Raw genomic sequence first — 13690 nt, forward strand, 5'->3', positions numbered from 1 at the left:
GCTTGACTCCCTCCTACCCCATTTTCGTAAGGAACTGTGGAAAGGTTGTTAGGTGTGAAATGGTTTGTAATTTTGTCTTGTGTAGACACCTAAGATGTATTGTATTCTTCCTGGACTTTCCCTTCTCTTTTATCTTGTTTGTTTTTGTTTTCATGTGTTTCTGAATAGAGAGGTAAACTTGAATGCTGTCTGCCAGGAGGAATGGAGAGAGAGCCCTCCAGCAAACGTTAAGTTTATTTGTGCCTCTGACTTAGAAAACTAACTGCAAAGATGTGGCCAATAATCACAGCTGCTGTTTTAGAGGCAAGATGAGATCTCTTTTCCAAAAGCCTCCTTTAGTGCAGATGAGTTGTGTATTAGCTGTGTGGTTTTTTTTCTGAAACTGCTTTTAAAAGAACTCAGAAAAAGGTGAACTGATGCTCTTTTCTTACCCTCTCACTGTATCTAAATATGAGGCAGTTTTGGATTCCATTGGGTTGTTGCCACCTTCCTGTTTGTCTCACGTTGTTTGCAACCAAAGGGTCTGAAGATGTCCTCACTGCACTGTCTGGCTTTCCCCATTTCTGTCCCATTCCCCATCACTCTTGATGCAGTGCCTTCAAAATAAAGCAAGAAAAGTCTTTTTGCACTAATAGTGGAAAAAAATCACCTCAGGTTGAGTCACCCATGGTGGCTGCATCTGTGTAGGCTGCTGATGGAGGCAGAACCAAAACTTCCAACCACTGCCAGCACCTGCCTGAGCCCTGCCTGCTGCTGGGGATTGCAGCAACAGCTGCAGGGAAAGGAGGTTGAGGGCAGATGGCACGAGCACGTGGGGGCTAAAGGCTGGAGGGAGGGGTGTTAGCTGATTCTCTGCTGTTGGAGTTGCTTTATATTCAGACTTTTATTGGTTTTTCTCATCTTTCAACAAATTAAAATCAGCAAAATGATAGTTCACGTTCCTTGTGTTTTCTGGTAAGAAGGCTGTGAAAAGGTGCAATTTTGTATAGCCTTCAAGATATGGGGAAATACTTTCTACCAAAAATACTGTCTGGATGGGGTGAAGTAGGAATAAAATCATCTAACTACAAAAATCCTTTTTCTTAATGATTTTTTTTGCTTGATCTCTAGTGGGTTTCCAGTACTGTCTGTTAATCTTTGTCCTGTTTTCTGAATGACATAAAAATACAAATTTCTTAAAAACAACATCCCCCCACAACACACTCCCCCTCAAACAAGCTAAAATATATTTGTTTGGGGTTTTTGATCCTTTAAGGTTCTCATCCCATGTTTATGGAAAGAGTTGAGCTAGGTTTTTCTTATAAGCCCTTTGCCCTTGGGCTGTGACCATACTCAGTCTCCACTCAGTAGTCAGAGACCTGTTAGAGTGTTTTCTCTGTAACTTTTGTTACTATTATTATCTATCTTTTAAGCATAGATAAGTTATAAGGCTCATAGTTAGTACTGTGAAACTTTAACATTAGTTGCTATAATACCAGCTTGTTCCTGTAAAAATACCAGCCTTTTGTCCTTTGAAATAGAATTTTAAATTTAAATCATCTGTGAGATGCTAAAAACGAACACTGCCTACTTTATATAATAGGCATGCTGTTCCAAAAAGGCTATAGAAATATCCTTTTCAAGTAAAACATCAAAAGATTTTTAAAAACTTAGCTTCCTGTAACAGCAGAGTGCTTATCACATAAATAGAAAAGATAGTACTTCGTATTATGTGTCTTAAAGACTTTCACATTCATTAAGCATTTGTATCTTGAACTGCCCCAGATGAGGAAATTCTGTGGCATAGCAGTGTTAGTAATGAAATTTTAAAAAATATGGAATTGGGAGACTTAACTTGTGCGAAAGTCACAACATGAAACAGAAGTGAATAACATATAAAATTAGGGTGGTATTGCAAGATTAATAGAAGCCCAGAACGCAGATTTGTGTTCTACTGATGCTGCAGCAGCCTACCTTGTAACATCCTGGATGGCTTTCTCTTTCTACCACTAAAGTTAGCAGGCCAAAGTATCTTTTACTTTTCATAGAATCATAAAATACTAAGGGTTGGAAGAGACCTTTAAAGATCATGTAGTCCAACCCCCCTGCAGTGAGCAGTAGCAGCTTCAAGTAGATCAGGTTGCTCAGAGCCCTATCTAGTCTGACCTTGCATGTTTCCAGGAATGGGGCATCTACCACCTCTCTGGGCAACTTGTTCACCACACTCGTGGTAAAAAATTTCTTCCTTATATCTAGTCTAAATCTACCCTCTTATATTAAAGTCATCACCCCTTCTCCTGTTCCAATAGGCCCTGCTGAAAAGTCTGTCCCCACCTTTATGGGGGCCCCCTTTATGTACTGGAAGGTGCTATGAGGTCTTATCTTCTCCAGGCTAAACAACCCCAAGTCTCTCAGCCTGTCTTCATAGAAGAGGTGCTCCAGCCCACTGATCATCTTTGTGGCCCTCATTTGGACCACTCCAATGGGTCCATGTCTTTCCTGTGCTGAGGGCTCCAGAGCTGGATGCAGTACTCCAGGTGGGGTCTCACCAGAGCAGAGCAGAGGAGCAGAATCACCTTCTTTGACCTTCTGGCCACACTGCTTTTGGTACAGCCCAGGATACAGTTGGCTTTCTGGACTGCAATTGGACATTGCTGGGTCATCCAGCCTTTCATCTAGCAGTACTCTACAGTCCTTTTCCACAGGACTACTCTCAATTCCTTCATCCTCCAGCCTGTACCAATACCAGGGATTGCTCTGACCCAGCTGCAGCACCTTGTACTTGACCCTGTTGAACCTCATGAGGTGCCCATGGGCCCACTTCTCAAGCTTGTCCGGGTCCCTCTGGATGACATCCCATCCTTCACTTGTGTTGACTGTACCACAGAGTTTGGTGTTGTCTGCAGACTTGCTGAGGATACCTTCAGTCCCACTGTCTGTATCACTGATGAAGACATTGAGCAGTACTGGTCCCAGTATTTTAAGAGATCACTTGAAGCCGTCCATGCTTCATTTGGGCAGACTGATTTGTGTGATAGGATTCATGAAAACATAGGGTGGGCAGTTTTTTTACATTCTTATATAAACACACAAAGATTTCATTTTGTTGAATGATAAAATACTGTACTGACTCCTTCACAGGAAGGATGTATTTTTGGGTGTTTCTAATATGAATTCTCCTTTTTATTTGTGTCTTTTTAAAAGACTTCTAAGCCACTTAAAAGATAACAAACAAGCTTAACTTCTGTGCTGTATTGGAGCTATGCAGAAATTCGTTACCACTAAACTAATCTTGAGGTTTCCTGTTTGTAGTTCTTCTGAAACGCAAGATACAAGGTGCTGGCACGTAGCTGCAGATGTATTAGAGATTGGGATATCAGATACCTTGTGGGGCCAAGAGAGGCAAACATTGCTTAGCAGCTGTCAAAGACATCCGGCTGCAGAAACAAACCTCAAACCTAGCAGCATTGTGCCTGTGAACAGTGTCAGACCACACAGAGGGGAAGGGGGTCTGAGGTGTGTGGGGTCAGGCAGCAAGGTCAAGTTACAAGTACAACTCTAAATTATCAGTTAATTAAGACTGATCCTTCACTTTTTTTTGAAGGTGTACAGCCCACTTATGTTTTTAACATGAAGTGTTGTGTAAAAACCTTGCATTTGCAGTGCCCACAGAAGTAGGCAAGGCTGTCCAACCTGGGTGCACAAACCGTAACGCCTCTGGTGTGATTAATGCTTCCACCAGGCTGTATCGCCCTCACTGTTTCATCTATAATTATGCCTTTCTGTTTTGATTTTCTTTTTCCCCCCTAAGTGACTCGAAAGGAAACCAAGTATTTTTTGCACCTAAGAAGAAATGTCCTGTGTGGTGTCAGAAAGGCTCATGGTGCCTGCTGAGCCTGCCTTTGAAGTCACTCCTGCACTGCAGCTGGGGCTGTCCCTCGGTTTGTTGTTATCTGTCCAGCTTGGATAGATGGGTAGGCTTAAACCAAAAATAAGTGAAAAACATGCAATTTAATTTATTCACGCCTCTCTTTCTTAAAACCCTTTTAATAAGTTGCACATCCATAATCTTCTGGTATGCTGTGTAGGGTGTTGGAAGGGTCCTTTGTATCTTTATTTTTCTTTAGGGTTAGAGTTTGTCTAACTACTTAGTGGTGTTATCAAGGATGGTCCAATTTATGCTTTCAAATTAGTGGTGCAACTGTAACTCTCCAGAACAACTTCATTGCTACACGTTTTCCTCAGAGTGGATGCAAAAATTGTGGTAGCTTTGTGGATGGTTTTGATATCTTGGGGTGTATTTGAACATTGAAAGTGTTTAACTTTTCTTATTACTTTTATATGCTAGTTAATGGCAGAGAAGAAAATGGTTGTCATTGTAAAATAATCCAATAGTGTAGAAATAAGTATTAAACATTTTTTCCCCTACATCAACCTAATGTTCTAATTGCAGTCAACCTAATGTTCTATCTAATTCTTTACATACTCTTTTGCTAATAATTAATTTATTCCAGTGCAATTTAATACCTTTTTTGTAGTTCTTGGTGAACTGAACTACACTTCTTTTGGTTCTTTCACTTTGCATTTCCTGCCTTGAGCTTGTTGCTCAGTTTTTCCTTTTCAAAGAATGGACCAGGGAGAGGGGACGCAGAAAACCTCTAGAACTTTTTGCCTCACTTTTTGAGGTTATTCTTTTAACCATATAATACTCCTTTCGTAAATGCTAAATTGTCAGAGTAGGTTGGAAATTGTAGTAAAATGTTTCTCCTTCACAATGGATTCATTTATTTACATCTTTGCTCACATTTATTTTTTACAGCTTCCACTCATCTTTGCTTTCAGCTTTGGAAAACTGACCCTCCTAAAGTACCGACAGCAGCATCTATTGATTGTGACTGTGTCTTCAGTTTGCACATCAAAGTAAACTAGATAATAATTACTTGCACTTACTCAGCTATCACTTTTAGTTCTCTAGTCAATGCATCCTAATGAGACCTAATAGTGAAATACCCTAAATTAATTGTCAAGCTTGTGTTAAAACAATCGGCAATTTTAGGCTGTCCAGGTGTGTGGGGATTTTTTGCTCAGGTAGTGGTTTGACACCTTAGAACTGCATAGCTGGGTGATGAATGTTTGGTCACTACAACTATTTAGTAAGTTCCTTTAAAATAGGGAGTAGTCTTACAATAATTTTTGTCACTGTGACCTCTTTCCAAAGAAATGTGTCCCTTGGGGTGGATTGACACACGTTATATGCAGAATTAAAGTGTTAAACTGCACAAGACCAGTTGGACAAGGTGGCCTTTGTCATCCATCTCTATTTGTCCAAGCACCAGCAAATAGCTCAAGTAACAGAGCATGGGAAGGATTTTACTGGTTTTAACAAAGGCCTGTGATTTGCTATAATTTGGGGCAGTTTGTTTACTCTTTTTAAACCTCTGCATTGTGAGATTTTCTTGTAGCAATCATTAGAAATATATCTTTCTTGGTTTAGGTTAACTTTGGCGTTTGAATGAAAGAGATTATATTTTCCTGTTTTTTCAAATGTATGCCACTGGAAATAGCTTAAAGTATGTCCAAAAGATGTATTCTTTTTCACGAGTGTTTATTTAAATTCACATTTCTGTTTGTTTTAATGCCTGCTGAGTTCTGTCTTTGTGTTTGGTGCTTTACTGATCCCAAAGAACTGAGTGAAACAATTTCAAATGTAGAGATGTGCTTTTTTGAAATCTTTCTGTATGTCAAAACTACTCATCCAGGCTGATTTAAAAAATATAACCACACTTCCCCCCCCACACAACAAAAAAACCAACTGTAAGTGAAAACAAAGCTGCAAACTTCCTGAAACAGTAGGCAGAGATTGCATCATCATAAATAAGAAGGCTTCAGATTTAGAGTGTATCAGATTGAGTGTATCAGATTAAGTGATCTAATACGAGTTATTAATTGCAGAATACATTAAGTACACCTGTTTGCTATGAAAGAGGCCTTGGTAAAAGAGACTTTTTTTAATTTTCCGCAATTGTGCTACCTTAGAGGACCAAATCTTGCCTATTTTCTATAGCTTATGAAAGATTAACCAGGTGGACACCAGATAGCTGGCCTGTCAGCAGCACGTGCTGCAGGGTTCAAAACCCATTTTGCTTTTCAGAGTTTGGGGACAGGAAAAGGAGAGGTTGTTCAGCCTTCAAAATCTTAAGAGAAAACTGTATGTCATCAGCTAGCTTTTTGTTCTTGCAATGCACTTAACTAAATATCATATAGTAATTATGTCTTATTTAATTTTGTATAGCCATTATGTGTTATATGTACATCAGTGTCATGTAAAACCTCTGTATCAATTTTGTCCCTTTCTTTCAGTGTGTCTTAGGAAGACATTCAATTTCAGAACAGTCTATTATATCAATTGGCACTGCCTATTAATAGAATTTTTGCTTGTTCCCTTGGTGAGGGATTAAATTTCAAGCATTACTGTCAGTAATTTTTCAGTCATGTTCCTTTTCGCAAAACAAATTGTGAACAAGGAGAGCAACTACTTCCTTTCTCGCTGCATCTTTAAAGCTCAAACATACCTCCTGTTTGCACTAACCTAACTAATCCTGACATAACCATGAGCCTTCCTCCTGAGGGCAAAGTAAAAAGTGCTGCTTTTCTACCCATTGGGCCAGGGCATTAATCTAGTCGTAATGTTAACTTGTGTCAGTCTATAGGCAAAGATTCTAGTTCAGGTGGCATGCTGATATGGATCCTTTTTTGTTTATTGTTGTGGGAGAAACACATTAGTCCTATATGGGGAGGGGGAAAGAGCAGGATGGTGAAATCCTGGTTTGGTAAGAGAGAATGAGATCTGTGTAACAATTGTATATAGTCAAATATTTAAAATTACACCAACTGAGCAAATCTTTCACATGAAAAATCACTAGTAGATTTACAAGTTTTTCAGAGCAAATCTCTTAGCAACCTCTACATTTGAGTTTCCATAATCTCCAATATTGCTTGCATGGTTCAGTTTTAAGCATTGCTTCAAAATGGCATAGGTGGGGTTTTGTCTGTTTGTTTTTTTCCCCGGCACTGCTAAACTGTTGAATCATTGATAGTTTATTTGAACATAAACTTTTCCTTTCTGGACTTTCTTCTGATAGTCTATGCAGGAGCTACAGTATTAGATATTCCACTGATGTCTGCCTTTATTCTGCCATAGGGTTAGTTAATGTTCCTCACCTGTGTGAGCAGGTATAACTGACTTGACTTTTGCTGGGTTTTTGTTCATTGCCTTCCTAGCCAGGCAGATTTTTCAGTTTTCCCCTTTCTCCCAAGGGTGATTTTGTGTAGGAAAGTTTTCATGTGTGCTTCTGCAGTAGGGCAGCTGCCACTGAAGACAGGACTCCTTGTAACAAAATCTAAACTGGAGGGATGAAACAAAATGGCTGAAAATACCTGAGCTCAATCTAAACTATATTAGTTGTAATATTTCAGCAATTACTGACAATTTACAATGTCGGTAAAATAAATTAGAGTTTTACCGCTGCTAACAGTGAAGGAATTGCTTGGTTAAAAGGAGTTGGAGGTGTGTATTGGTCACATAGCTAATGTAAGAATTACCTTTTTGAAGGTCTGGGTTGTGGAGTTTGCTCATTTAGTGTGGTGTCTTCATTTTGGGTTGTTTTTGTTTTTGAAGGTTGGAAGTTGGACTGCCATAAAATAAAGCAAATGGCTACTTGATATGGTAAGGTAAAAACCAGGGCTACGTGAAACAATATTGTACAGAGGAAAGCCTGTGTTGTATTTGATACATTTACAGTTGCTTGCAGAAGTATTTCAAAGCTTTTCACTTGTGCTTTTTAAAGTGTGGAATGTTATCCCATCCTGTATGAGGAGAAGACTGTATCTCAGTGCTAGGTTTTTTGAGCTTTTTGAGGAGGAACTTTCCAGAAGGTTGTACACTCTTTGCAGTAATGAATTTTCATTTTCTTGATGTGAAGGAATCTCATCTTACCATCAAAATCTATGGGGACTGTGGTATTGTTTGTTGTGCAGTCTATAAGCTGCACATAAAGAAATTTCACATTTTCAGTGCATATCCGGTTTTATGGGACACTCAGATGTTTTGGAAGGATTTGTTGTTGTTTTTTCCTTATGTTTTTCCCCAAATCTAGTTATTTGGCACACAGCTGTGTTGCAGAAGCCTTTCAAAACTATTAATTCTACAGCCCCCCTTCTGGGAAATAAATGTGTCCTTATTCCCTTACTAGGAAATCTTAGCTCTGCAAATGTCACAGGAAGAACCATATTGTCCTTGAGGAAGAGAGTCTAATGATGTAACCATAAGAAAATAATTTTAAGAACTTTAATGTATTTCCCCACATCTAAAAAAAAAAAAAAACCAACAAAATAAAACAAAACAAAAACCTCCCAGCAAACAACCCTCCCCAAAATTCAAAACAAACATCCCCCCCAAAAAACCCCAAAACTAAAAAAAATATAAACCCAATACAACTGAACTCCACACACATACATACAGTTTTAAATAGACAGATGTTTAGCTGCAATTATACTTTGTATTTTGACTGTAAATCCTGTCCCCACTAGAGAAGAAAAGCTTGTGCCATTAAGCATCTGGTAAAACCTGGAGTACTTTAGTGAAATGGGTTCTGTGTGAGCATAGCATGAAACTTGGCTTCTTGAAACGTCTGCCAAAATTACATCATGCAAGGGGTCTGCTTGTGAAATGATGTCATTTCTCAGGTGTACCGGAAATTTCACATGTCTGTAATGATGGGAATTTAAGAAATCAAGTTACTTTGAGCAACCTGTCCTGACTGAATGTCACAGGACTGCAGTTGGTGTTGTCAGCCTTGATATGTGGTCTCTTCCTATGGTTCTGTCCTCACCCAGCACTCTGGGGAAAGACTTGGCAACCCCTTCAATAAGGGTCAGTTTTTTATTTCTTTTTCTTCAGAGGTGTAGGAAGAGTTTAATAGTTTTCCATCAGTCACTAGTCAAATATTATACCTAATGTGGTTTTTTATTATTAATATGCTGTAATATTGTTAGATCATTTTAACTTGCCTGTGTTGTGAAAATAACCTTTTTTTAGAAGGGGAGCCTATTTATTATTAACATCAACCAACTGCATTGATGATGTCCTATTTCTTTATGTTCTCCATGTCCCCAGGAATAGTAAGAATTGACCATTTTACAATCGCTGAGATAAAATAAACTAATCTAAATTGGAGAGATGGATTATATTGAGAATGCCAGGCTTCAGAACACGCTTGATTGCAGTCCCCCTGTGGCTACATGAGCTTATCGACCTGTACGCTCTCTGTCCATTTTATGTCAGTCAGAAGGCAGAGCAGTTTATTGGAGACTGAGGTCCAAAGCTCAGGTTCTCCTCTGTCTTTGCCAGATGGGATTATCTTAGGGGAAAAAATGGTTGAATGGTATAGTTACTTATTTCTTGTAAAAGCATCAATTCCATGTGCATGTCACACCCTGTTTGAACTGTTTCTTCTCAATTGTTCAAAGCATGATAGCTCCTTTTAAAATTAATAATGTTATAATTATTGTATATTCTTTCTGTTTTCTGATTGGAAAATGAAAACTTAAACCTGTTGGTCTCAGCTTCAGATTTTCAAAACTTATGTCCTGCATTGGCCATGAGGGGTCACGTTGCTGGTGCTTGCTAGAGCTTTGCTGTCAAATGATTTAGCAACCATAGCTCAACCCTATATGATGTTCTCCTGGAAAGACAATTGATAAGAGGAGGCTATTAAATTATAATATAGTCCACTATCATGGTTTATGATTATAGATTAACTTTAACTGAGGAAAGTAGAGTAGACAAGCTAGGTTGTCTACCATGCAGTTTTCGCAGTTTATATTGTAGCTCAAGGGGGAAAGAGTGTGTGTGAGTGTGTGTGTGTTACAGACTGCTGAAGGAACCCTTCCAGAATGTAGGTGATATAATTTACATTCTGAATAGAATCTCTGAATGAGGTTTGTTTTTTAATTAGCTTTCTGTACATAAACTATTAGGTATCAGTACATGTAAGACCTAGGCAACAAGGTCAAATCATGTTACAAAGATCCTTGGACATTATTAGTTTGAAGTACTCTGGGACCTTTTCCTACTAATCAGTAGTTTGAAGGAAATTACACCTTTTACTTAAAAAAAAAAAAAATCTGCTACATTGATTTTCAAATATGTTCTCACCTCCTCCCACTCTCTCTCATCCTCCTCCACTTTCCTCCCCCTTAACCCCTCCTGGCAGCGATTAGAAACTTTTTGCTGACTTCTCAGAATTTAGAAGATAAATTCAAGATGTTTTGGCTGGCATTGTAATATGTTTGAATGTCACTGGTACTAGCATGGGATTTTTCTCTTCCTTGCACACTATTGTGCTCCCTCACATTTTTCCTGGTAATTGCTGGGACGCACAGGAAAACATGGAGGCACACAACTCTCTATGCAGCTAACAAATAGCTTTGAAAAAGTTCAGTGTTCTTACAGGTAACTGAAAGAAGTACAACTTGTTCGGTCTTAATGGAACTCTGGATAGGCTTCAGATAGGGAAGAAATGAAATGCAGTGGGTATTCTTCTCTACCCTGCTGACTAATGCCGAGTGCAGGACTGTGCTGAGCTGGGACCTTCCTGGGAACAAATGGGGGAGTGAAGGCTTCTCCTAAAATGCAGTCGTGTGCCGCCTGCATAAAATAAAACATGGTGAACAAAAGCTTACTAAAGACAGTACCCTCTTCTTGATGTCACATTTCCCTGTGAGTTACATCACTTCTTGAAGTATTTCTTGACTTTATACTAAAAAAAGATGGACAACCTTGTTAATTGAAGAAAACTTATATATATATAATGTTAGTATGAGGATGAGGAACTGGGACAGAAGGAAAATATATTTTTGGAATGCAGCAATTTTTTTTCCCTTCTCAGATCAGAACTTGGAATGCCAGGTGTGGGGTAGTTTTATGATGCTATATGCAAAAATTAAATGGATTGTATAAATTATTTTCTGTTAATGTATATCTGGATGATATTTTATATGCATTCAGAAAAAGTGAATGTAGTACATTATGATTAGAATGTACTATCGAGATGTTGTCATATTTTAGTGGCAGAAAAAATGAGGTCAGTATGACTTCCCTTCTTTTTAAAAGAGGTTTTTCTCTATATAGCCTTCTTATTTTTCCCTAGCCTCTTCATGCTTATTTCAGAGGAATTCAAAGATAAAAATGAGTAAGAATTATATGACATAATTTACTGATGATCGTCATTTAATATTTTGTTGCAGAAGGACTCCATGAAAGATGACAGAAGAAGTTATTGTTATTGCAAAGTGGGATTACACTGCACAGCAGGACCAAGAACTTGACATCAAGAAAAATGAGCGTCTTTGGCTATTAGATGATTCTAAGACATGGTGGAGGGTAAGAAACGCGGCCAACAAAACGGGATATGTGCCATCAAATTATGTGGAGAGAAAAAACAGCTTGAAGAAAGGTTCTCTGGTTAAAAATCTAAAAGACACATTGGGTAAGTCCTTTTGTATTTTGGAAGAAGTTTAGTAGACTTGATGGGTGTCAGACTGGGAGTGTAATATGCGTATAAGTATATTTTTAACATGCCTGTTTGGATTTTCTTAATCCTTAGTTTGAGGTGACATGGTGAATGATTGAAGGGCAGAGAGAAAGAGAGAGAGTGGGACTTGGTGGAGAATCATGTGTAGAAATCTGTAACAGGTTTTCTTGTTATTTTTTATTCCAGTTTGTCAGAAATTGGGTATTTTCAGTGGCTGAAGAACTGTGTTTTCACAGAGATGCCAGCTGCTGAATCTTCTCCTCTCATGCCAAGTCCTCTCACTTAGAAATAGATGGATATAAGCTGGATTGTTCAGCATAGCTATCATAGCCAAAGCTATGAATGAAAGTTTTATGAATGGGATTATACAATGTGACTATGTACAAAGTCAGGAGTTAAGTTTCTGTGGTCTGAGATATTCCTTCTGTTTCCAAGTCTGTTTTATACCTGCACGTAAATTCTTCACAGCAGAATATCATACAAATAAAATAATCTAGCATTGAAAAATGTTTATTTTGAAGGAATCTATTTCAAAGTCAGGTTAAATTAATTTTTCTCTATCACTTTTAATGATTGATTAGCAAAGGCTTTGTATATGGCTAGAAAAGGTTGAACATAGTGATAAGTGATCATTTTACATACGGAGGCCAAAAAAAGCTACTAGTGGTATGTTAGGATGTAATTAATAAAATAGAAAAGCAGGTACATGGAAGTGTTTTGAGAGGTCTTTGTGCTTGTGTTTTGTTTTTTGCCTGTGTCTTGCGAAGTCTTACATAGGGAAAACTTGTTGCAGACTGCTGTACAAAATGACTCTTCCACAGAAAAATTACAATTCGGGATTAGACTTGTTAGAAAACTGAAAGGTTCACTTAAAAATAACATGACTATAGCTCACGTAGGTTTATCCTGTGCCAGTACTGTGTCTAATAGGTTCAGTTTCTTTCACTTCTTCATTACTGTGTTCACTACTGCTGAGCTGCCATGAAGTACATGAAAATTAAGGACTACAGGGTGGGTGGTGAGCAAACAAGGTTATCATAAGATTTACCAAGGTAATATGTAAAACCATAGTCCTTTCTACAGATATTGGAATATACTCATTACAGTGCCAACAAATGTGATTATGCCTTTTCAAAAATTTGTATAAAGAGTAAACTCCAACATCAATTAACTGGTTAAAATCAAAATCCCAGGTGTGACTTTAAGCTCCTTTTATATGAATTTATGTTGTTTAAAATACATATTGTCTGCAAGCTATTTTATTAACAGATTGCAGTTCTATTGTGGTAATATATCGAGAGTTCATGTAAAATGGGGGCAGTATTTACTTGATGTAAACATATTTTTATTTATATTCAACAGAAATGTTTAAATGGAGGAACAGAGATGTGTCCTAGCATATGTGCATGTTTACCTTTTCAGTCTTAACAAAGCTGCATGCTGCAGGGTGCTTCCTTCGCTATCGTGGTGAACTGTGAAATGGTGTGAGAAAAAAGCTTGATCGTTTCGTGGCTGAGCCTTCACTACTGTCACATCGTCCAAACCTCAGCCCTTTGCATGTACGATTTTTTAATTTCTGAAGTGCTGTTACAACAATCTACTGATTCCCTGTGCCTTTTAAAATGATTTTCTCTGTGTGTTTGTTCATCTGAGGCTGAAACAACCTTGTGGTGGAGCCTGGCCTTTTCTTTTGCTGTGACCACACCTAACCTGCTAAGCATCTGTGGTGTAAAGCACCTCTCATACTCTTTTCTACTCATACATCCTGTGAGAGTAAGAAACTGCCTAAGCTGTATCTAACTCACAAATTGACTCAGGATTTTCTTGTCATCCCTTCAAAAGAGGTGATGCTTAAGAGTATTCTTTTTTTTATAGTAAGGTCTGTGAATTCCTTAGCATAATGAAACATGTCTGCACTGTGCACCACATATCTGTGCAATTTTCTTTTTACCTTTCCTGAATCGGAATCCTCAACTAAACTGTAGTCTCTAAGCCTTGCTTGTCTTGCTGTACCGTAATTTCCCATTTAGAACAAGCAGAGCATGTGTCCTTCCTTAGAGGATCCATTGTTCTGAGAGGCCATCAAAAATGCACTCCTCCTTTTTAAACAAAGGCTT

The 13690-nt window shown here is 38.2% G+C and overlaps 1 protein-coding gene across 4 annotated transcripts in view; it reads left to right on the forward strand.

Annotated features, from left to right (window-relative positions):
* NCK2 (NCK adaptor protein 2) overlaps positions 1-13690 on the forward strand; it is an 85353-nt gene that overhangs the window by 40630 nt on the left and 31033 nt on the right. For 3 of the 4 annotated variants that reach the window (XM_051806885.1, XM_051806888.1, XM_051806887.1), the window contains one exon: positions 11287-11528. In XM_051806885.1, the coding sequence (XP_051662845.1) occupies positions 11303-11528 (226 nt within the window). In that variant the 5' untranslated portion in view covers positions 11287-11302. The remainder of the gene's footprint in view (positions 1-11286; positions 11529-13690) is intronic. The other variant, XM_051806886.1, reaches the window with a different exon arrangement.

The sequence above is a fragment of the Manacus candei genome, unplaced genomic scaffold (genome assembly GCF_025592945.1).
Source record: "Manacus candei isolate 608988 ecotype Guabito, Panama unplaced genomic scaffold, ASM2559294v1 h1tg000069l, whole genome shotgun sequence".
In the NCBI taxonomy this organism is placed as follows: domain Eukaryota; kingdom Metazoa; phylum Chordata; class Aves; order Passeriformes; family Pipridae; genus Manacus; species Manacus candei.